Raw genomic sequence first — 26,328 nt, 5'->3', positions numbered from 1 at the left:
AAAATGTGATGGGGTGGACGAAAGCCCTGCCCCTGGCTAAGTGAGAGAATGCTGGCATTAACTATGATGAAGTGGTCCAGTGTGTATAAATAAACATTAGACTGGAATGAGATAAAGGGTCAAGATTCGAGTGAAAGAGCAAGCTTAGACTGGAACAGGAGCTAGAAGAGGTTTCATGAACAATAGCATGGCAGACAGGCCTGAAAAGTGAGCAATAGAAAAGATGATTTGTTAGAATTTAACACTCATGTAGAATGGCAGGGGAGGGCACATCATAAAATCATCATGATTTCATTATGCTGGGAAGGTGAAAAGTCATGTTTTTGTTGCCTGGAAATCTAATTTATTACTGTAGGCTAAAAATGGTATTTTAACCCCAAAGTATGACTAGCTACACTGCCCTCCACTCATATTGAGTATGACCAAAGAAGTTTTTCTCAGCCTGTCTTTATTGTTCACAAAAATACTCTGCCCTCACAGATATCAAAAATTGCAAATAAAGCATAGGTTTATCCAAAAAAAAAAATCTTAGTTAAATATGTGTGTGTAACAATTGATAGCACCCTTTTAGTCAATACTTTGTGCTACCCATCCCTTTGCCAAGATAACAGCTCAGAGTCTTCTCCTATAATGCCTGATGAGGTTGGAGAATACATGGCAAGGGATCTGAGACCGTTCCTCCATACAGAATCTCTCCAGATCCTTCAAATTTTGAGGTCCACGCAGGTGGACTCTTCTCATCAGTTCACCCCACAGGTGTTCTATGGGTTTCATGTCAGGGGACTGGGATGGCCATGGTAGGACCTTGATTTGGTGGTCAGTAAACCATGTTTCTGTTGATTTTCATGTGTTTTTTAGAACATTGTCCTGCTGGAAGATCCAACCACGGCCCATTTTAAGCTTTCTGGCAGAGGCAGTCGGGTTTCCATTTAATATCTGTTGATATTTGATAGGATACATGGCATCATGGACTCTAACAAAATGTCCATATCCTCTGGCAGAAAAACAGCCCCAAAATATTAAAGAGCCACCAGCAAATTTACCCGTGGGCATGAGGTACTTTTCCATATGGCCACCTCTCTGTGTTCGTCAAAACCACCTCGTGTTTATTGGCAAAAATCTCTATTTTTGGTTTTATCTGACCATCAAACCCGATCCCATTTGAAGTTCCAGTAGTGTCTTTCAAACTGAAGACGTTTGAGTTTGTTTTTGGATGAGAGTAGATGCTTGTTTTCTTGAAACCCTTCCAAACAACTTGTGATGTAGGTGACCTCAGATTGTAGTTTTGGAGACTTTCTGACCCCAAGAAGCAACTAAACTCTGCAAGTCTCTAGCTGTGATCCTTGGACATTTTTGGCCACTCTAACCATCCTCTTCACAGTGCGTTAAGACAATATAGACATGTGTCCAGTTCCAGATTGATTCATAACATTTCCAGTTGACTGGAACTTCTTAATTATTGCCCTGATGGTGGAAATGGGCATTTTCAATGCTTGTGCTATTTTCTTATAGTCAATTCCCATTTTGTGAAGTTCAACAACCTTTTGCCACACATCACAGCTATATTCTTGGTATTACCCATTGCTATAAACGACTAAGGGAATTTGGCGTATGTGTTGCATTATATTTATACCCCTGTCAAACAGGAAGTCATGGTTAAACAATTTCCTGTTCCTAGTCACCCAGGTGTACTAAAAATTTTTTAAATATCAATTCGAATATACTTCAGATATATTTTTCCTCATATGAATTCATAGGGGTGCCAATAACTGTTGCACACCAATATTTAACAAAGATTTTTTTGATAAACCTGTTTTGTTTGCAATTATTTGATATCCATGAGTATTTTTGTGAATTTAAAAAAATAAAGTTAAAGACAAATTTTCACAGCCTTCTTTGCTCATTTACCAAGGGTGCCAATATTAGTGGAGGGGACTGAAGTTAAGTGCATTAACACAGATAATCCTTAGAAAAATGAGCAAGTACTAAAATTCCTGGAGACTCTGTGTGGCCATAGTTCTTATGCTTTTTGCCTAAAATTTTGGCTATGAGCTCTGGTATTCTCTTATATTTCAGCGCACACACCGTTATTCGAGTCTGGCCGTGTCTTTATTTTGATTCACATGCTCTACGCAGAATTACATGATAGGTTTGTATTGTTCTGTTTTCGCTCTGTTTTCACATCCTTATGCATTAGTGACATATTTAAAAATAAAATTTAATTAAAAAATAAATAAAAAGGATTTGCTTTCCATAGAAGCCAATTTATTCACATAATGAAAGTAGCTCCTACTGATAACCAGAATGTATCTTCAATTGATCAGTTGATGTGTGTAATTTAGCAGGCTGAGGGATATGGGAACACATATTGCATCATGCCACTATGAAATAAAGGAAGCAACTGGAGCATATTACATTGTATGTAACAAATGTAGTTGCACATTTTTTCCCCCTTCTTGATTCTTGAAAGGTTGTAAATAATTGAAGCATAACTTTTCTGTGATATGACTGATTAAAAATGCTTTTGGTGTGAACTGATCTTGAGATTTGATTTCTGTACATTACACAATTTGAAGGGAATATTTTACATTCTTGACTTGTTTCGTTGTCAACACAAGCATGTAATGATGCACTTATTAATATTAATAACTGAGAGATGACCTTAGAATGTAGAAATGTAGAGAGGGGAGAGAGGAAAAAACAAAACAAAAAAATCTTCCCTATCCAATAGCAAAATATTAAAACATGTAACTATCTGTGGTTATGCACCGGTGACCTCAGCTCCGATACCTTATTGATGTCTTCTTTCTCCTGGCGAAGACTTTTGACTTGCTTGTCCAGAGCCCTGAGCTTGGTGGAGGAGCTCTCGTAGTCTTGCCGCAAAGTCACTGCTTCCTCCAGCTGGTGCTCCAGCCTATCAGAGTCTAAGAGGAACAAACACCGAGCAGAGTGATTCATGTGAAACATGATTACATTACCACTTACAGGCCACGGAACCTTAAAAAAAAGAAGAAGAAGAAGAAAAAAAGCTATGATTCATTAACATGGTACAATCTATTATCCTAATGGAAACAATGATTTCAGAGACATTCTAGGAATTCATGTTTCCTTCATGAATCAGACAGACCTCAAACGTTTTAGTCATTATGAGAAATGGTGTATGATCCTGCTTCCTGTGGTTGGCTCATTACTATATATTTCTCTTACCAGCTAGTTTCTTCTTGAGGCGATCGATCTCCTCGTTAAGCTTTTTGATCTCTTTATCGCGGCCCAGTGTGCTTGTGCCGCGTCCTGAACCGTGAAGAGACTGCACAGCCTGTGTAGATTCTGGAAATATTAATATAAAGAGAGAAAGCGGGTATAAGTTTCAGACACCGATCCAAATGGATAACTATCAACTTGTCAAATAACTAACTAGAGTGATAAAATGCGGTTTGCTTCCTATAGACCCCGGTGTATTTTCCTCGTTGGTGCAGTTTGTTTTCTGCAGGTGAGAACACGGCAACTGCAAGGTGCCAAAACTGAGGCAAACTGTACATTTGGCTTATTGTGAAAAGAAATGCTGGATGTGGTGCACATAGTGATTTTAACTTGTTATTTATATAATTATCTAATCATTTCTCAGCACTGGGTCCGTTTCATTTCTACATGATCATTTCACTTGGCAAAAGTTTATTTAGCTTCCATGGTTGTATTTATGACCAAGAGTTTTATGAACACGTTTTCCTCCCTACACAAATACACCCCCCTCCACCCACCACTTTTTTTCGGTTGCTCTGATTCAGACAGAACACGCTGCATAAAAGGTGTGAAAATGGACTCTCTATAAAGCCATGGATTCAGGCTTTGAGAGTGATTGGGTACCCTGTAGCTTGCGGCTGAGCTCCTGTTTTTCCTGCTCTAGTGATCGGATCCTCCTCTCAAAGACCTCCAGCTGTAAGCCCCCATCTTTATGGGGCTGCAGCTCCTCTCCCGAACCTCCATCAGCCAGAGCTGCCAGCCTGAGCCGACCCCGATCTGAGAAGCAGCTCTCTGTAGTGTAGGTGAAACCCACAAAGGGCAGGTGCTGACCAGTGAAACCAGTGTGGGAGATGGGAGGAGCAATGTCCTGCACAGGAAAAAAAAAAAAACACCCAGGATATTGGATACTGTCAAATTACACCTTCTATTGCTCATGCCATAAAATATTGAGAGGTCATTTTACTGTTTGGAAAATAAAAATCATGCAACCAATTTAAAACACTGATTACTGATTATTAATGAAGTAGAAATCAAAGCATGTATACACACTGCAGCTTGGTTCATGTGCATATGGGTTATTAAACCTTCATAATAAATGTTTCAGTGTTTTAAATAATCCTCCTTTCAAAGTCTTAACAGTTCAAAGGCCCAAGAGATCTGAGAGGCATGAATTATCAGGCAGGTGTAGCGAGAGGAAGAAATACCCACCGGATTTTTCAGTACATCATCATCCACATCAAAGTTGGAGGTGTCAGATGGAGAACTGACGTCAGGAATGTAAGGAGCTTCAGTACTGCGAATGTTCTCCCAGTCAATGCCAGAGAAGAAGGGGTGTTTCTTAAATTCCTCGATGCCGTTCTGCCCTAGCCTGCGATCCCTGCTGCAGATCAGCCGCTGCATCAGGTCCTTGGCATCCTCTGACACATCCGTTATGTGAGAGGGGAACTGGAAGCGTTCCTGGAGGACAGCAACAATGGAAGGCTATAGACAAGCCAGCTTTTGGAGTCTTTAGCTCAAGCTTTACGCATATGCATTTAAAAAACTATCTAGAAAAAAAAAGAATGGAATTAACATTAATATTACATTTATTTAAACCAGCTACTGGCTGAAGCAGGGGTACTTAAACTTTTTTTCAGTCAGGGACCACTTCAGCTGTTTATTCAAAATAAATAAATAAATAAAAATAAATCCACAGACCTCCTTAGCCCAGATTTATTTAATAAACTATTTAAATATTAGGCTTATTATTCAAACATGCACATTCTAGCTATTCGTTAGTCTGAGAACACAAGTCTAAACTGACATTGTTTAAAGACTTACTTTGTTTTTCAGTTTGGACTAAACCTATTTATTTCAATGGACCAAGCTAAGTATCCATCACTTAAAAAAACAACAATAATAATAATAATAATAATAATAATAATAATAATAAAAAAGGACCACCTGGCTGCACATCACAGACCCCCATGGATGCCTGGATCCCATACTGGGCTAAACTATAAAGAAGTAAACAACCATGTCCCATATCCAGACATATATCAGTCCAGGAAACAGTCACATTTCCATCAGAGATGATGCCACAGATATGACAGAAGCAGATTTCTATTTAAGGAAAGTGCATGTAAATAAGACTTTATGCTCTGACAATAATTTTAATAACAGCCTTATCTGCAATCTGAGGCCATCCCTATCATTTGACCAGATTCAGCAGGCACTGCCTTCTAGACATAACAGTACAGGAATAAAGAGGCAGCAGTTGGTGTGTATGGGCTCACATGTAGTAATATGCCATGGCATGCAAGCTTGCTTTGTTCCCGACTCTGTGGACATTGTACCCATGCAAATTTCACCCAAATCCTGTTCGTCTGTTCTGATGTAACGGCTACGTTCATTTCCCTTAATCGGTTTGTAGGAAGCAAAGGAGGGTGTGGTAACGGCAAGCGCAGGAGTACTTCCCAAGACATTTAAACTGCGCACACAATAACTGGACGGAATATGTAAGCTCGGACTGTTACATACGCTTACGTGTATGTACACGACCAGTCAAAAGTTTGCAGACACTCGACTGAAATGTTTCTCATGATCTTAAAAATCTTTTGATCTGAAGGTTTGTGATTAAATGTTTGACTTTAGTAGTTGTTGTAGCCAAAAATATAATTGTGCCAACATAGTTCTCTAATGAAAGAAATGATTAACATTTTATTTACAAAAAAATCTTCTTAAATGGATTACGGAGCGAACTATTCAAAAAAGCAGCCGATAAGAATCCAGCGTAGGTGGGAACTTCTTTATTACTGTTTAAAATGCATCTCAGAGAAATTCAAGAAATCCCCAAGAATACATTTCTGGAAATTCTAGGCAAAAAGGGTCTACACTGAAGATGCTAAAATACTAAATTATTTTTTTCATCACAACATATTTCCCACAGTTCCATGTGTTACTCCAGAGTTTTGATGACTTTATTATTATTATTGTAAAATTTGGGAAAAAAATAAGAAAGAATGAATGTGTCTAAATGTTTGACTGGTAGTGTATATATAAACCAATGAGCTTGAAATAACAATGCATTATTCAAATTAACAACATTATTTCCCAAAGTAACCTAGAAACTGTGTAGAAAACCTTCACCAGCTGCTTAATTTCATTACTAGTTTAGCTGTTGGGAAGGAATCAAGCTGGTCAGTTAACAATGCTAGTCGCACTGCTTCTTAGATCACATCTACTATCTTGAACAGTGCTTACCTCATGGTTCATGATCTTGCCATAAGTCTCAACCAGAGACTCTGCGTAGAAAGGCGTCTCCCCATACAGCATCTCGTACATGCACACACCCAGAGACCACCAGTCACACTCGGGCCCATACTTCCCCATGCCATCCTCCATGGCCTGCAGAATCTCTGGGGAGATGTAGTCTGGGGTTCCCACTGCTACTGACGACTGCACCTGCACACAAATATGGACGAGAGACAATTTCAGAATGTAGCCATAAAACTAAGAAAATAAAAATAGAGGTGGAAAAAAAAAAAAAAAAGACTCTCGGGATAGTAAACTGAAAACATTTCATTCGGGGTGGAAAAAAATTCAATCAAAGCTATGAGAAGAGATTAAACCTGTAGTGTATTTTTTTCCAATTGATAAATGACTGGAGCTTAAAGGAATAATATTTGAGAAATGAAAACACCGTAATGGGAACTGCTTCAGAGTTATAGCATAACATTTAGCTTAGCCAAAGAATAAAGAATTCGTGCTGGATGATGTGTAAATAGTTTTACTTGGGCCAAACTAGACACTGGATGAGTGAGCACTAACAACTACCCGAGGATGATTTAAAACAATAAAAACAACTTGCACACAGCAACTTCAAGAAAATTTCATGCATGTTATTGCCACATTTAAAAAAAAAAAAAAAAAAAAAAAAAAAAAAAAAAAAAAAAAAAAAAAAAAGATAATAAAATTCCTAGATAAATGTTTATCAGTGTAATAGCCACGAGATTCAGATACACAACCAAGGAAAATATTTCCCCTAGGTGAACAGCCAGCATTTCACTGGCAAAAAGCAATATCCTCAACCAACACAAACTATTTTTCACCGCATCCATCATCGTAAGCTCTCAGCGAATCCAGACATACTGTATGCATCCAAACACCCAGAGAGCCTCATGTGACCAAAATCACAGCGCGTCACAAAAAGTTCGGCTACTTTTTGTTATTTAATATACTTCCAGTGCATACATCCACTTCAAACGTAAACACATAATGCCGTTTGACGTTGTTCATATTTAAATATGAACTAAAAAGTATGTATTCATAAGGACAAACAGATATGTTTTGACAGGGAAACTGATATATTTAAAAAATATATATAACCTACCGTATACAGTCTCCTGTGAAAGTACTGGAACAGCAGGGTCAATTCTATTGCTTTCACTATACACTGAAGACATGTGAGTTTGTGATCTAAAGATATGAGATGATAGATCAGAATTCCAGCTTTCATTTCCTCATATCTAAATCTAGATGTGTTAAACAACTTAAAACATGGCAACTTTTTGTTTGAACCATCCCTTGTTGGTTCTGACAGGTGATTCTGTTTGTGACTGATAGGTGTTTCTTCTTGTCCAGATGTGCCCTGTTATATTTATTGTTTAAATAATTAATATGCCTGAATGTCTACTCTTGGTTTGAGCCCTAGGTTTCACCTGTGAAAACTGCATCTGTTGTTAAAAAGGATAAACCAGCATAAAGACCAGAGAGATGTTTATAGGAGAAAATCAAACCATTGCAATTACTGTTATTGCAAGCAAAGGACCAGCGACCAAATATTAATGTCATTTACTTTTAATATACTTTTGCTCACCTACAAATTGGGTGGTCTGATACAAAAGGTTCCATGTTTTATGTTGTTTAACACATCTAGATATAAATAGCAGGAAATAAAAGATGAAATCCTAAACTCTCGTCTCATATCCATCTTTTGATCTCAAACCCAAATGTCTTTGCTGTATAGGAACAAACATTAAAAAATGAACTGAACTTGTACTTACTGTATTTAAAAACTGCATAAAAATGCATCAAGTTCTACACGTTAATTCTGGGTAGCAGAAAAAAATGCACCTGGTGTCATAAAAGCTGTTGCCATTAGTTGGGAAGGTTTCACAAAACAAGAAGCAAATCATGGTCACGGTGAAGGAGCTTCCTAAAGTTCTCAGTAACATTATTAACACCACAAAATAACCAAAAAGCTACAGAGCCATAGCAAACACCTTAAACATCCTGCTCAGCACAACTGCTTTGATAATATTCAATAATACGGATAGTTCATGGAACCACAACTAATCATCCCTGGACTGATGCAAAATTTCACAGCTCACACTCAGACTAATGATAAGGAAGTAAACAAAAGCCAGCAGTCACAGGACGAGCTGAAAGCAGCAGGAGCAAGTTACACACAAAACAATGAACTGCACCGCAATCATCTCCATTCCTATACAAGGAAAACAAAAATAAGCACAGAGATAGAGAAAAATTCGTTGATCATCCAGGTAAAGACACACAGTATTAAGAATGAAGCGTGTGCAAACTTTTGAACCGGTTCATTTGTTTAAATTCAGTTATTATTGTGTCTTGTGGACTATACGTAAACATCTAATGTGAAATAGTTTATTCAGGGCAGGACTAAATTAAAAAAAAATAATTTATAAAAATGCAATTTTTATGATCCCGCTTATTTATTTGTTAAACTATTAACATTTTGCAGATTCTGCAAGACGTATGTAAACGTAGAACCTCAGCTGTACTCTGGTCAGATGAAATAAAAATAGAACTCTGTCATCAATTTAGCTTGTCATGTTTTGGAGAAAGAAGTGTTGTACAGTACCTCAGACATTGTGTGTGCATTTAAAGTGGATATATGCACTGGAAGTTTATAAAATAAAAACAAAAGCGTCCAAATACTAATCTGTCCTTACTGTTCCCCCCCACCCCACCCCACCCCACACACACACACACACACACACACCCCGCATGCCCGCCTGCACACACTCAAAAGTAGCAAAAGTAATCACCAGCCCATGCGATCACAGTCATGCTACTAAAGGTTTCAGACACACTCAAACTGAAAGCCCCTTTGTTTCCTTCCGAGTTGAATTTGCACTTTCAAGGGAAATAAATGATGTAACTACATGCTGATCAAGCAAACACAGTGAAAAAAAAGATAGCCTGATAAGGCAAGGTTGATATAGATCCAATCAGTACTGTTTACAGCTTCACAAACAATCAGTGAAAGAGATAAACACATGGCTTGCAGTGATGAAAGCTAATTGCTCAGCAGGGCCTTAATTTCACCATTCTAGGCAACTGGACTGAAACTACATGAAGAAACCCTGATTCAATCACAGCTGTTATCAACAACTCAACCCGGGACAATGCACAAGGACAGTCCTGCTGAAATCTCATCTACTTAACGTCTAATCAGGATTGTGCTGGGTTAACCATTTGAGCCTGACCCTATGGCACCGTGACTGCATTTTGCACATTTAATAAGGTGATCTGATTGGATGCTTTGCGAGATATCCACTCAGCATTTCCTCAGCAGCTCATCAACTCAGCAGTTTGATGAATGACAGAAATTGACCAGATTAAAAACTGGGGCTGACTGGTTGGCCTGGAAACATACTGCTTCACTCTCATTCAAAAAAAAAAGAAGTAGTGTGTCTCTAAAGACTGAGGATGTGATATGGCTTAGCATTTCGGGTGCTAATATCTGTCACACTGACGGCATAGGTGGACATTGCTAGCGGCGTTACGACGGCGTTTAACAAGTGAAGAAATATGAATGACCTCTTACATATGGGATAACGGTCAGCTTTCTCTAGTAGTTATTCAAAACAAAAGGAGCAACCGCTTCTCTTTTTTTCTGACTAAGAAGTAGTGGAACGACAACAAAATTGGACTCCAAGGTTAACCTAAACAACGCAGTTATGGCAGAGACTAGACTTGGTTAATTAGCGATCTGACAGTACGGGCATGATGGCACACTCTGAGCAGAGTGTACGGGTAAATAGTCGAGAGAGCTGGACAGAGTAAAGGAGTAAAGCACTGCTGCAGCACTCTTTTTACATAAAGACAAAGCAAGGGATAATTTCTACTGGCACCACAATCAGCAGGTACTCGAATGGCATTGTGGGTAATGCTGAAAAACGCTATGCAGCATGATACGCAAGTGGTGTACATAATTTTCATGTAACAGCATGGTCTGAAGTGTGTTATTCCACTTATACTACAACAATTTGCCAATGATTACAAGGTTTCATTTATTAAGGAATGACATGCTGTGCATTTAAACGGTTTGTAGTTAGATTTGATGCGGAATGTCCGAGAGACAAGTTAGTTCCTGTTCTCACTTACGTTATAGCCATGATGAAGTCTGTCATTTTACCAAGAAACCAGAACACAAACCCCTCTGCCCTGAACACATCCCCATGCTGTAAACCGACTCTTACAAAGCACTTACAATCGAGATTCCTTCAAAAATGTTAAATAAATGTCTCCTAAAAACAGAATCACAACAATTATACGATTTATAATGTGGTTCATTTATATATATATATATATATATATATATATATAAAAAAAAACACCCTTATTAGTCTAAGCTTAGAGAGTCTGCCACACAAGTCCCGGTGTATGAGCTTTTACTATAGAAGTAATAATGAACTAGAATAGGCACATTAATATTACCCTACGGAAGTACTGTCTGAACCATGCTCTTATACGTTAATAACATGCACCTCATGACCAATCAGATTCAAGCACGAAGCAGTATAACTTTTGAGTCTGGTTCCACTGAAGGTTTCTTCCTCATGTCGTCTCATGGAGTTTTTCCTTACCACCCTTGCCTTGCTCATTAGGTATAAATCGAAATCTATATCCAGATTTCTGTAAAGCTGCTTTGTGACAATGACCACTGTTAAAAGAGCTATATAAATCAAACTGAATTCACAATGAATCACAAGTTAATTATTAAGATTAATGTGCATGTCATTCAGGGCGGAGATTTCCTTTAATTCTAACTTTACTACCTGCCTTACACAAATTAAAACAGGTTAAAACTGTGATCTTGGGGTATATTTTGTAGTTATTGGAACAATATTGTAGCACTATCTATCTCTGTTAGGCCAGAATAGTGCTTTCACAACATACTGGTATGGATGAAGTGACATCCAAAGGTTTCATTTTAAAGAATCATTTCAAGGAGCAGGAGGATGAAATCATTCACTTATCAGCAAGTTGGGATTGGACGTCGCAGCTGTACGCTCACTCACCGTGCCGTCTGGCATCATCCGTAGACAGGAACCAAAATCAGCCAGGCGGATGTGGCCATTCATATCAAGCAGAACATTATCAGGCTTAATATCCCTGTAAAAGAAGAAGAAAGACGTTACAGCACAAAAAGTTTCTCTGTTCTCAGTACTAATGCATTCTTCACTGTATCAAGGCTGACATGTGAGACATCACCATGTTATCAAAGCAAACGTGGGATTAAGCCTGTGTGAGCAAAACGTTCAGTTTTACTTTTAGGACACATTATCTATTTAAAGGTGCATTAGTCATTTTGTTCATTACTTGAACAAATAACCACTGAAGATAGACTCACCAAACACTATTAGGAACACTATACTAATACCGGGTACGGCCTCCCTTTACACTCAAAACAGCCTCAATACTCCATGGCATGGATTCCACAAGATGTTGGAAACATTCCTTTGAGATTCTGGTCCATGTTGATATGATTGCATCATGTAGTCCCAGCAGATTTTTCAGGTGTACTTTCATGCTGTGAATCTCCCGTTCCACCACGTCTTAAATGTTTTCTACTGGATTCAGATCCGGTGACTGGGAACGCCACTGAAGAACACTGAACTCATTGTCATGTTCATGAAACCAGTTTGAGATTATTTTGCTTTGTGACCTGGTGCATTATCATGCTGGAAGTAGCCATTAGAAAAAATTTTAAATTGCGGTCATGAATTGATGCACCTGGTCAGCAACAATACTCAAATAGGCTGTGGTAATCGAGTGATGATTGATTTGTATTAATGGGCCCAAAGTGTGCCAAGAAAACATTCCCCACTGCATTACACCACCTCCACCAGCCTGGCCTGTTAACACAAGGCAGGTTGGGGCCATGGATCCCCCCCCCCCCCCCCCCATTCTGATGGTTGATGTAAACATTGCCCAGAGCTGCTGGCCCATATCTGCATGATTTTATGCATAGCACTACTGCCACACCATTGGCTGATTAGATAATTTTATGAATATGAAGATATACAGGTGTTCCTAATAAAGTGCTTTGTGTGTATATAGAACATTATTTCAAAAGAAGTATGCATTAATCCATGGTCATATTAAAAATTTATCAAAGCACATAGAAGACCCATTTGGAAAACTGATTTTCATTCCAGAATGTATGTTTGTGTTTGGCTGCACCTCCTGTCAGTCATTTTAGAGACACTATACTCTATAAGCCCCTTTAGATCACATGGACACGTAGTGTCTATATAGACTCCATAAACCCTTATGTAACTAAAAGTAACCATGTTTTTGCCTGAGAAATTGTGTATGTCACCATGACAGCGCCAGTAACACATGACATGTATAATATGACCTATGATCAGTTGGATTCTACCTACTCTTTCCTGAAACATGATATCTGGTAAAGCTCATCTTTCTTTGTTTTAACTGGCACTAGAAATGGTGCAAATACTGTTAGCATTTCAGGAAGCTGCACTGAGCAGTCAGGACCTGGCGGAGTAAGAAGGAAAAGGAGCTCAGCTGGACCGGATAGCAGTTCGGTACAGGCCATGCCCACTGGGTAACACAGGAAAAGCCCTCTGCACCTCCACAGACCAGTGGCATCGGTGGCCATTTCATTACTCTGACATGCAGCGCCTATGTGCAAGCATACAAATTCCTGTATACACAGACACGAACTCATTCAAACTGAGCAAACCACTAACTACCTGACCTGCTAAGCCCTTCAATGCAAGCAAACCGGTTTTACAAGCAACTGATCTGCTTCTTTACAGTATCCTGTATTTCTCCTTCTCTCTCTCTCTCTCTCTCTCTCTCACACACACAAAATTTACCTGTGCACATAATTCTGTTGGTGGATCGAGTGAATGGCAAGAACCATCTCTGCCACATAGAACTTGGACATGTCCTCAGGTAACCTGTCCTCGAACTTGCTGAGTAGTGTTAGCAGATCTCCGCCCACATAGTAGTCCATCACCAGGTACTAAAGAACAGGACGTTGCCATTCACTTATTATCTCCATGTGTTATAAATTCGAGAATGAAACAGTCTATGCCACAGCGTATGAGCATTGTTAATCAGTTTAGGCCATGGATGAATTGTAATTACAGACAGATGGAGATGCTCACCAGGTAATTATCATCCTGAAAGGCATAATGCAGGGTCGTGATCCACTGGCAGTCTCCGTTCACCAGAACATCCCGCTCCTCTCTGAAACAGGCAGTCTACAAAAAGAACAGGAGTGTGAAAAAATTGTGTGACCATTGTACTTTCTGCCATTCTAATAAACCTTCACAGGCATGTTAGTGTTACTATAATTTGGGTGGTGGTGTTCTGGGTGGGTTTTTCCTGACCAGCCACCCTGACAAAAGCTCTCCTGATAAAGAAGCCTGAGGCTACTGTCAAAGCTCATTGTGCTGAAACTGGGTCAAGATGGAGCAGAAAAAAAAAACATTTTCATCACTGAGCAGGTTTAATCTCGGGCATTGGCTGTGTCCTTCGCATTCGGTATCGGTAGCATTAGTATGCTTAGGGTAAATAAATACATTAATGTTTGCTTCATTGTGTTTCCAAGAAGATGCTGCTGTATGGGCCGATTTCATGAGGGTCTGTTCAAAAGGTAATAAAAGTACATAAAAAGACCTACAAAAGCAGAAGAAAAAAAGACTTTACCTCAGCCCTCTTCAGCATCTCCCACTTGTTCAGAATTTTCATGGCGTAAATGCGCTCTGTGTTTTTCATCTTTACCACAGCAACCTGAAGAAGAAGAAGGAGAAGAAAAACGGGGGTTGAGGAAGGTTAGCACATGCTTATAAAAAAAAAAAAAGGAAAAAAAAAAAATCAATTACAAGGCAGCCCAATTATGGGCCTAAGAATAATTCTGCATGTTTTCTCATGATGTATTCATCTTTATACATTTGCCCTACTTGGGTTAACATCACTTGGGAAAAGTGCTACTTTCAAAATGCTGTTTTTACTTGTCGATGCATCTGATACGGAGAATGCACGAGCAGGCAGCGAGCCTGAAACGGTGGGAAGCGTTTGACATTCAATCACCTGTTAAACACACTGACGCCATGAAACATGACAATAGGACAATGGCTGCGTGTGAAGGTGGATAAAGACTTCCTCTCAAGAGCAGCATATCGGTGAAAGAAAGGACGAGACAGGGAGGAGAAGAGGGCTGTCACCGACGTTGTGGGCTTGGAATGGACAAACACACCCTGCATGAATGACGGCATGTCAGGGAGAGGGATTAAGAGCGTGCGTTATGAGTGACAGCATGGTGATAACGATATGTCTGAAACAAAACAAACAGCTACAGGTTGCTAAGGATATGAATTACAAACAAGAGGGAACTAGCGTTAATTTAGGTCTACCTCAGATGCTCCGCCTATAGCTTATAGAGTTTAGTTTGTACACTTAGATGGCTACAAGCTTATAGGATCTTAACGGTTGCAGTGTAATTGGTTATTCATTCGCTTTGTGTATCGTGTGACGAAATACGAATTTGTTCACTTAGAACTGAGGTCACGCTTCTTACTCACGACTCTTTGATCGATTTTTTATGGAAACAACACTACCACATTTGTACTGAGTATAAATAACTGCTATTTAGTATAAAACTTTAATCGTTTAAGATTAAAGTCAACAGTGCAGTGTGTCCTCCCAAAAGTTAAAAGGAAACCAGCTTAGGTGTAATGTAAGCTGGAGACACTTGGGACGTGTCCACATGACTTTTTTTTGGTTTTGTGCCCAACATTATTTGAAAGTGTAATGTGTTAAAACCCTTCAGGTAATACTTTGTGAAAGAAACCGATTCAAAGGCTTTCTAAAAATATCTGTTTATCGCTATTTGCAGCGAGGGTGGCATCTGTAATAAAAAGCCTCTCTCCATGATAAAACCCACGTGCGTGGACCAAGGATACATCACTACCGATAGAGTTATTCATACTCGTACACAATGCTACAACACTGGATGCATTTCACGGTTAATGATGCCAATCAAAACAAAGCAGACTGTAAACTCTACTGTCAAAATATCAATAGGAGGAACTACAACATCTTCCTACAATTCAAAAAAACCTACACCCAGCATGCTGTTTAAACACATCTTCAATAGCGCATGTGAGGGCGGACGACCTGAGCATGCTGAGCAGTTTCAGCAAACGTGGTCTTTTAAAACATAAATAAATAAATACACTCTAAATTTTTTTTAAATAATAATAATAATAATAATAATAACAACAATAATAATAATAATAATAATAAAAAAAAGGTGCACAGGTGGCTGGGAAACTCATGCACACAAAGGTACTTCAGTTCTGCGAACACTGAGCACCAAGACACAGACGACTCACATTACTGTGCTGCAATCCTAGTATTGTTGCATACTCTGTTATAAAAAGGCAGAGGTGTTGTACCAACTTCTAAATAGTCAAATTAATCAGCCATGTTCTCTGGCTGAGTTTTATTTATTTATTTTTATAAATCATCTAACAACTTCCTGCAATGGGCAACACAATGTAGGTGAGGTAATCCATAACAACATTTTTTAAAGGGCTTCCAAAGCCATCATGTCCTTATAATTGAAGAGTTTTATTACAGCGCACAGTACTTCTCGAAGCAAACCGGCACCCTTGGAAACCAATAATATTAACAGCTGGTCAAATAATGAGGCAGATCACGTTTCTGTTCTGAACACCGGTCTTGATTAAATGAGCTCTACGCGTCATGCGTCACTGGGAAGTTTTGAGAGAGCCATGATTCATTCATTTTTATCTTTGTTTATTTAGTAATTACGAAGGTAATATTAAGGAAAGGAGATTAAACATTTGTTTAGGATAAGTTTCTTCCTTCTCAATACAAGTTCCTGTCATTAAAGAATTTACTCTCAGTTGTCTCGCATTGTCACTTTTCTTTTTGATTTGTAGACTTGCTGTGCTTCACGTGTGTGAGGTCATGTGGTACAACGTCTATGGTCATTGGTTAAAGCAAATAACCGGGAATAATCGGTTTATTTAATATTTGCCTGAATTAAAGGCGGAGGTTTTTTTTTTTTTTTTAAATAGAAGAGTGCTTTAGCGGAATGTGCATTGTGATGACGTCATATGACGCGTCTTGGTCCAAATCTGCAGCAATTTTAAAATAAAATCACAAGCTCCTCTGAGAATTGTAGGGTTTGCTAGATTTTGTGTTAATTTCTGCGATTGCAAAAGCGCTAAATCCTGGATCACTATGTGCTGCCTCAGCAGAGAACTTGTGGACAACTGCGACTTGCATGCAAAAGGCTAACACTCAGAGATCCACGGCTAGCTCACAGACAGACTGATAGACAGACAGACACAAAATAGGTCGAGACACAATAAAGGAGAAGTCACAGGGAAACTATGTGAAAGGTACACTTTGGGAACAGTCTTTAAAAAAAAAAAAAAAAAAAAAAAAAAAAAAAAATCAAACACACACACACACTGTGCATCAGACAGACTCCTCACCACACCAGATAACTGACCTCATTACAAAAACAAACCAAACCCAATGTGCCCAGAATCCATTTCGTTTCCTCCTCCCCAAGTGTCTCTTGTCCTCTTTCTATCTCTCCTTTTTTAGACACAGATTCTGACACAGGCAGTCAGCCTGACCTGATTGGAAAGGCGGGGCGGTATGTAAAAGGAAGGTGTGTGTGGCCAGAGTCGTGTCACGCCGCTGCATGATTGGACAAGTTTACTCGGCGTACTCTCACAAAAGTCAGAGGCGTCACATACAGTCAGCGCCCGAGGGAACAAACGCTGCTGCTCCTGTCAACACCAGACTTTTACATGTTAAAAACAGCGCTAGCTTCTGCTTGTGACTGTAACACTCATCAGCACTGATAAACAAGAAAAAGTACTTTCATAACTCTAACCAACTTAAATGCAGAAGGAGAAGAGAAATAGCTGTGAAGATCCAGTTCAGGATCAAAGTCACAACAATCCCTCAGTGTGTACCGACACTAACAGCTCTGTGTACGGGGTTGGGTCTCGAATGTACTTTGACCTTATTATCTAGGGCACAAGTGATTCACTGTACAAACCTGATACAAGATAAACATTGTGAAATAAATAAAGAACTGGAAGATGTTTCTCTCCTCAGTTTAGTCTGGCAACTGTAGGCATTCGCATTAAAGAAAAACCCCAAAAACATTTGCTGAAAAAGGAGCAAATGCAAACTTCAAAATTAACATAAAACTATGTGCCACTGCTTTCTGGGTTTTAAAAAAAATGTACTCTAGATCTACTGTTATCTACATTTGTATTGATTTCTGACAGGAAAACTAATTACACTTCAGACGTACAGTCACGGGATCACGGCTGCATGATTCCTGATGAAATAGGGATTTTTTTTTAGCATAGGACCGAGATCACGATTCTCACTCGAGATTCTTTGTAAGGAACAATACTGGCACATCTGTACAACAAACAAAAAACCCACTGTACTTTAATCTTATCGAGGTGTCAAACGCAAATCATCTTAGGATTACCTTACACTGCAGACACTGAGGACGTGTCCACACCATCCATCCAACCATTTTCCAAGAGTATATCCTCAGGGAACTCGGGGCAGATGGCGGGGGACACTCTGGACGGGGTGCCAACCCATCACCGGGCACAATCTCACACACATTCACACACTATGGACAATTTGGGAATGCCAATCAGTCCACAACGCATTTCTCTGGACTGGGGAAGGAAACCAGCGTACCCAGATGAAACCCCTGAAGCACGGCGAGAACATGCAGACTCCGTGCACACGGGGCGGAGTCGGGATTCAAACCCCTAACCCGGGAAGCGCGAGGCAAACGTGCTAATCACCAGAGTTAGGCTTGTTGTTCAAAGTCATTTATTACTCGTTACTCTTTTCAAAAATAATATTTTGCTTGTTACTCCCTGCCAACAGAAATTCACTACACTACTCGTTATATTACTTTTCCGTTAGAACCCACAGAATTGGTAACTGCGTCCTTTCTCCTTAAAATTCTGACTTTGCACGCGAGCCTCTTTGTGAATGCCGGTAAGTGCAGCTGATAAAATAGGTCTTCTGTCTTCTACTAATGAACACAGACGTTCTTCTCCTGCTTTTCATGTTTGCACGACAATCACATTAATGTATCATGAATCAATTTACATTAAACTTCAATCATGTGGCATATGGAACTATTATTATTTATTTATACTAATAAAGATTAACAGATTAACACGTCTACCTTTTCCCATCTTTAACCATCATACCCAACAGGCGCAGAAGTGAAATAACTGATTTAAATTCATGTTACTTGGTGCTCCATTGCCTGCAGCTCTTTGAGAATGAACGGTTACATGTCCCTTTTGGTGTGGTTTTGAGAATGTAGGGTTTAGAAGCCTTTACGTGCCAAATTCAAGTAATAACCACACAAACGATGCGCAGAAGCCTCTCGAAAGTCCCAGAATTCACACGTTTTCTCCGATTCGGAAACGCGAGTCAACTCCTAGTGAGCCGTCTCTGTACTCCGTCAACCAAACACTAAAGCTTTCATCAAAGTCCCGCTTTTCACACGCACTGCAGATGTAGGCCCACTCTGCGTTCCTCTCTTCTCTCTTCCTGTGAAGACTTATTCAGAACAAGTTTCAGGGGAGGCAGAGGGAGTGGATGGTTTGGTGTGCATGGCTCAGTGCATGGAAACTTGTGTACTATAGAGACCAGTCATGCAGCAGTCCTGAACCTCCCTGTTCAACACTCTGCTTTCAGAAGGGGGATACATCAATCATACAGAGGAAATGCACAGACTTCCCTGGAAATGCATCCTGCAGTGTTTAAGTTAGAGGAAACGGCTGGGAGTGGAAATGACACACACACACTCTTCAGCACAGAAAACAATACAACACAGCGAGGGTGAAAATGCTATGAGGTCTGTAAATGAATAGAACAGTTCCCGTTTAGGAATTTCAGGACTGAAACTGAAACCTGGTTCAAACCGTGGCCTTGTCTAAAACTTTTATGAAACCCAGTGTGGTTCTACATCGTGGTGATTGATCAATTCTGATGGAGATTGAAACCGAATTAGGCTTCTGCTAGCCATTTCAACTTTATTTCAAGGGTCTTGATCAATCAAAGAAACTAAAATGCTTCCAGTTCCATCTTCCAGTTAAACAGCACTGTCATTGGTAGAAGAGTGGAAAAACACACACCCAGATAACAAGAGGTCATTAATCCCTACTGAGGGGGACCTATAGAAACCCTTATAGAATTTGTAATGGTTTTAAATGGTTATAATGGGAATATTATTGGTTTTAATGGGAACTGTAATGGTATACAGGTATTTTTGCCTTCTATTATGCCAAGTGCATGTTATGCCCAGCACAGTGGTTCTCAACACAGGGGGCGTGTCTGTCTATCCATCAAAACAGATTATAGTTTAGGTTATATATAGATAGATTTTATATAGAATAGATAATCATTAGACCTGGTCTCCTCCAGTATGGGGGAAGGGGGGAGGGTGTGCCACATGATAGGGGAGACTTGCAGGGACTTTAGCTACAAAAGGATGAGAACCTCTGGTCTAGTGGATACCATTAAAGACCAGTGATGGTAATGGTTTTAATAGTTAGCTGATGGTTATGTGTAATGGAAACCATTAGAATTTCCGTAATGGTTTCTATTGGGGTTTTTTTTTCCCAGCAGGGATTTCAAGCTTAGAGAACACTTTAACAAAAAAAACAAATATGATGCTGTCCAACAATAACAGAAGTTTGACTCTTAAAATGAAAGCGTTCTTAAAAGTCCAAAATAGTCTAAAAGGTTTCTGACTCTTTTTTGATCCTTCAAATGAAATAAGCCACATCCTTAACCAGGGAAAGGCCACATGGATGAGTAATCCAGGGAAGGAGAGACTGCTAAACAGAGCTTGAGGAGCGTGCGTGCGCGCTTCACAATGTATTATCTGTGAAGGGAAACACTATTTTTGTAACCGGCTCTCCTTTGAGATGGTGTTCATTTCCTGAGCCCTTCCTGAAAGCTGCGCTATCCTGCCCTGCTTCCTGTGCCACTACTGGCACTCGTGCTGGCATTGTAAAGTGGGAAAAATCTGGGCTGAAGTGGTCCGAATCGTTTAACAGTGTCAGAGGTACAACAGTGTATATATGGTCCGTACTGTACGGTTTATGCCTGTATAAGGAGATTTCATGAGAGAAATATGTGAAAGTGCTTTTTAACAGTAAACACTGATAACTCCGCTGGCTGATGATGTCAAACTGCTCGGTTAGCTTTCCACTCTTTACTGCGTCACATATGTACGAGGTCCAACACGTCCTTCCACAACAACCGTCTGACTCCAGACTTAGCTCTGCAGACTAACAAACAGGCTGAAGTGTGTGAGCAGGCGTTTATATTAAAAAAAAAAAAAAAAAAGTAAGAAAGAGGCTTTTCGTGTAAAGAATGTAAGCTCAGAGCTAAGTGAACATAGTTAATTTTATTGCGAGCGTCATTTCGAATCCAACTTGATTGTCACGAGGCTACGCGTCTGTAACAGCTCATTTCAGAATGATTTTGTCTCAGGACTGTTAAAGCTCAAATGCGCAGCAGTGCGATAGGACAATCTGAACGTTTCTCGGACTGTCTGATTACACGCCTGCTTAGTCTAACTCTTGGAATGAAACTGAAGAACAGTGAAAGAATTTAAACTGGCAACGCTAGAATTTATTTTTTTTCCCAAAAAATAAAAAGCCACAGTATAAAGCAAAGCTTTTCCGCGAGAGGGTTTAGACTGGAAAGAAAACTGAAACAGCCGAGGCGAGTTGTAATCTGGTGTTGTACTGATGATCTGTTTTTCTATGCTTTTCAATAAGGTTCGCAGAGAGGCTAATACAGAAGACGCAGAAAAACAGAGTGGGACAGAGAAACCCGAGCTACCCTTTCATCCATCAATCAAGTGAGAAACGGTGAGCAGGAGAAAGTGTGTGTGCTTTGTGTAAACGCTGCCCCGACCCTGGGCCTGTAGTAAAGGTACCGGAGCGATGCATTCCACAGTTCAACAAACGATCCATCTCAAACACCCAGATCTGTCCTGTCCCAAAAACAGCATATTAAGTCCAGGCCGGGTCCCTGGTGAACGGACAGGACGAAAGAGGAAGAGAAATAAGGCAAAGGAGGAGGAAGAGGTGGAGGAGGAGAGGAAGGAACGAGCTCGGGGCTGTAGATAAGAGCTTTGCAGGACTGCTAAACCGCTTGCTGTTTCAATAACAACTGGGTTTTTCTTGGATATGTATATGCCATGTAATAACACTGCAGAACTGATCAGTATGAGGGATCTCGCATAATCTCACAGAAGGAAGATGTGGAGCGTAGTCTTTGGAGATGGGCTACGTGTGATGAGAGTTCAGGTTGGCTTACCTCTCCGAAGGCACCCCTGCCTATCACCTTGAGCATCTCAAAGTCGTCCCGGTGGAGCCGCATGTCTTTTACAGTAGTGGTGAACGGCTTCACTGCAGAGAGACAGAGAGAGAGAGAAAGTGAGAGGATCTTAATTAACACTGTATCCATGTATCATAAACCATCACTTTTTTGATTGTCCCCCCCATTCATTATAAAGAGTCACTGTACAGAACCATTTGCCTAGCGGTCTACCACCATTCCAGAACATCACAATGTTCTCTAGAATTACATTTATTAACAATTAACAATACAGTTATTCATGCTCTGGATATAAGCTTAAAGCTGCGACACACATGCTTGGGGAATTTCGCAATCTCTGGCAGAAAAACACTATTGCGAAGTGGTCAAGTATCAAGTGCGCTGTGTGGAGTGAACGGACTGTTCCAGGTCCAGTCTCAAACCATATCAACACCAACAGCGAGACATACTATTAAGTACAGTATTATGCCGTTTAGGCCCCGACCCGAGCACATGAGACACAAAGGATTATTATTAGGCAATTATTAGGCAGGTTATTATGTAATCGTCTGCTGCTGTTGTGGTTTCTTTTACCCCCTCAGGATTACAGAACCGGTAAGAGAATTTAAAAAAAATTTTTTTTTAAATGACTGTGCACATCAGTGTGTGAGTACTACATGAACAAGCAAAACATTACACAAGAGCCTTTAACATTAGGCTGTCTTTTAGCAAGCACGGTGCTCACACAGGTCTGTGGTGTGACTTTACTCCCTCTCTGCGAGGCTCAGGGTGTCCGAGATCCAAGCTGCCCGAGCTAGTTGGCCAATTTTAGCTCACTAATTAACTAAAACGCAGTGTGAGAAACAAAATAAACATAGTTGATCGCTTACACTGTATATTTTTATTATCTGATCAGGTTATGTGTATTCGGGTATCCAATTTAAGTTTCTGTAGAAAAATCCTTTCATGACACAGGGCAAATCTTAACTGGGGTATGAGGTGTGTGATGTGCTATGGATATGTATTATTACTAACACGGAATCGTCTCTCCAACTCATAGAAACTCAGGAATATTTTACTCAACTATCTGCCCAAACCAATTAGGAATTATTTTCATTGGTCATCTAAAAAAAAAAAAAAAATGAATTCCCATCTTAACCAACCTCCAGAACAATGATCAAGATCAGCATGTGTGGATACGCGACACTGCAATTTGAAAAATTGTTTAAAATGTTGAGAGTCTTATTTAAAAACTACACAGTTGAAAGAACAAAGAAAATGCATCCCGCATCCACAAGCACTCCTCCCTTGTCTTTTACAAGGCACGGCAGGGGGTTTGGCAGCCGCCCAAGCCGAGGCTTAGCTGGCCCGAAGCGCTCACCATATGAGGACATGTGCGGAGTCTCGTGCACAAAAGACGTTTAGCACTCCTAAAGCCAAGGACTTTAAACGCTGCCCTCGCATTGCCCCACAGCCTTGACCCTTTATAGGGGGAGGGGCTTTTAGTGCAGCATGAAAAGTGCATCATCTGCTTTTCACGTGGAGAACCAACGCAGGAGCCGAGCACTTGGCACCAAGTTTTACAGTCAGTAATCTACAGCACTGAAGCTGTTGTGTGCGCGCGCACACACACACACACACACACACACACACACACACACACACTATTCTTACAGATTTACAGTATCGGTGCCTGTATCCGCTGTTGAAGCCATTCCAGTTCTCATATAAATTTGCGTTTAAAAATTAAAAACTAAAACGGACATAAATGATCACCACAACTAGTTCAACATTTACACACTGATGCAGTTTTATACAAGTGTACAGTTCTTCATGTACAGATGCAGAAAAGTGGAAAGGATCTACAAGCAATAATGGACGAAGACACTGAAATCCTGCAAGGATGATAGCGGTCTGAGATCCGACACTCGCATCTGGCATTGTTATCATAACCATACATTATCCGTGATGTCCAAAATATTAAGGTCTGTGGGACAAGTTGAGGGTCATATTTTTCTGGACGCACTCTTCATGGCTAGAATTCGGTTCTTTAATATTGCTGGAGGTATCCTAGATGTAGTCTGATAATCTGCTCCGCATGAATAATGCAACATGTCTGTAATCAGCACAAGTCTCGTCATCTCAGTTACAATGAGGTGGGAAAAGCGTGTGAAACCGACACAAAACAAAATGAACACATCTCCTCACAGAAGTCCGAGATCTTTTTTGGCTGAGTAAGGTCCCGGTGGAACGGAGAGATGACTGCTGTTTCAGCAGCTGCTTCAGCTTCTCCAAAACAGGCCCATTCACACAAAAAGCCAAACTGGCTTACGCTTTCATGCAAATGCAAACCAGAGAAAAGACCCAGAAGCCTATTTTCCAACGTAGGGCTGAATGGTTAAAGCGCTCATCCATTCGATCCATGATTGTTCGTGCTCATTAGTTCAGTTATGGTTTGTTTTTCCATATTGTGCAAAGCTCAGTCTAAACCAGAAACTATTATAATTACACAAACGCAGCACCAGTGTCCAGTGCAATAAATAAAAAGAAAAAAAATCTGTCAAAATACTGCATTGACAAGTATTGGTGTATACTCATCCATCTTACAGTACTGACTGAAAACTGGAAAAGAGGCTAAAGCTGTCAAAGCAGCACCAACTCAGGACTAACTGAAAGACTGACCCATTTAAAGTCAGCCAAATCTGTAGTTTGCTTACGGAATTAGATTACTGGAAAGATGGACATACAACTATCCATCCAACAGTCAGTACATTTACATGGACAACAATAATCTGGTATTAACCCGATTAAGACAGTACTCTGATAAAGAAACCACCATGTAAACAGCGATTTCTGATGACCTTAATTTGACTAAAGTCATACTCGAAGTAAACACAAATGGAATGAAGACGTGGAGTATTCCTGTTTTAGTCGCATTATCGAAGCGCATTATAGACATGTACACACCTTAATCACAGTATTAACGTCGTGTGGGAGTTTTCACCGCATTTTGCGACAGGACACGTACACACACACGGCAGTGCTCAACCGTTTGACGGAAAACAAGAGAGCACGACTGTGTCCCAAACCATGTACTTACATACTATATAATAGGAGTAACGCATATATTTCAGCTACTATATAGTAGGCAAGTACGCGGTTTGGGACGCAGCCCACGGCTTCAAGCAGTCGTCTATTTACACGTATAGCATGACAAATAATTAACTGCACTTGAAGCGTTCGTAAACTTAAAACTGAAACACCCAAAACTGTGTACTGTCCCATAACGAACACGAACTGTACGTTGATATGTGAAATTCTGGAGGGAACGTCAGACGGTGTGGCGCAGTGACATAATGACGTGTGCTGTTAATTCATCTATGTTCTATAACATGTAACACAGGAACATGAAAGGAATATTCTAAAAGCAACTCATGTAAACACCTTAATCAGGTCATGAATAAGGTCAATAATTAGATTACTGCTGTCCATGTAAACATAGTCAGCGAATTTATGCTACTGATATCAGGTCATGTGTCAAAATGTAAATATAGTCAATCTGGTTTATGTAATATATGAAATTTATTCAAAATTGCAACACTTTCACATGAGCGATGAGTCAGATCATAATGAACATCTTTTTAATGGCTAAAGATGCTTGACATAGTGGTCACCTTCATGGCATGTCACCATTTCCTGATTATGACATTAAGTGTCGGATAAATTGAGAGACCTGCTGTTGCTTTTACATTACAATCGTCTGATGTAAAAGTTATCCACAGTGTCTTGGTCTTTCCTTAATGAAGGCCAAAAGTCAAAGGAAAAGTAGGAAAAATATTTACTTTGCCAGTCATGCTATGAATCAACCGTTCACCCTAAAATGTTAACCGTACTGCCTCGACCCACCGCAGTGACTGGACACCGGCCTGAGCCAAACAAGCCGAGCTCTGAATGAATGCAGCACTGGAAGTATGGAAATGATCCAACTACATGCCTCTCTGAAATAAACGTTTGTGCGCAGAGTTGACATTTGCCTGCGCCTGGAGACACTACAATCATTACAACGGAGAGAGTGAGAGTGACCACAGGAGGGAGAACCCACTTCATCCCAAAACACATATAACCAAGAGAAGATTAACAAGTCAGGAAATGAGAAGGCCTTCTTTGTCCACCACAGGCCAGTGGGAGGAGGAAAGAGTCCTTAAACATGGACTAACAGAGTCCACACTGTTTTTCCCTCACCAATGGTTCAAAAAACACCGGACACGTAGGGCACTGACCATGATTGGAACTTTTTATAAAAATGCCTATATCGGCTCTGGAATTACAGAAGACGTGTGGGGATGGGATATTTAATTTTAATATTTTTAT

General features: G+C 40.0%; 1 protein-coding gene across 2 annotated transcripts in view; it reads right to left on the bottom strand.

The window, feature by feature from the left end:
• Window positions 1–26,328, bottom strand: part of cdc42bpb (CDC42 binding protein kinase beta (DMPK-like)) — a 68,449-nt gene that overhangs the window by 23,753 nt on the left and 18,368 nt on the right. For both annotated transcript variants that reach the window (XM_053675536.1, XM_017456133.3), the window contains exons 2-11: window positions 21,958–22,049; window positions 14,227–14,310; window positions 13,683–13,778; window positions 13,389–13,537; window positions 11,565–11,658; window positions 6,484–6,684; window positions 4,450–4,698; window positions 3,865–4,108; window positions 3,208–3,327; window positions 2,791–2,924 (exon numbers count right to left, since the gene is read on the bottom strand). In XM_053675536.1, coding sequence (XP_053531511.1) covers window positions 2,791–2,924; window positions 3,208–3,327; window positions 3,865–4,108; window positions 4,450–4,698; window positions 6,484–6,684; window positions 11,565–11,658; window positions 13,389–13,537; window positions 13,683–13,778; window positions 14,227–14,310; window positions 21,958–22,049 — 1,463 coding nt within the window. The remainder of the gene's footprint in view (window positions 1–2,790; window positions 2,925–3,207; window positions 3,328–3,864; window positions 4,109–4,449; window positions 4,699–6,483; window positions 6,685–11,564; window positions 11,659–13,388; window positions 13,538–13,682; window positions 13,779–14,226; window positions 14,311–21,957; window positions 22,050–26,328) is intronic.

The sequence above is a fragment of the Ictalurus punctatus genome, chromosome 25 (assembly GCF_001660625.3).
Source record: "Ictalurus punctatus breed USDA103 chromosome 25, Coco_2.0, whole genome shotgun sequence".
In the NCBI taxonomy this organism is placed as follows: Eukaryota; Metazoa; Chordata; class Actinopteri; order Siluriformes; family Ictaluridae; genus Ictalurus; species Ictalurus punctatus.
Note: the sequence above shows the minus strand (reverse complement) of the source record. Positions and strands in the feature narration are given on the sequence as shown.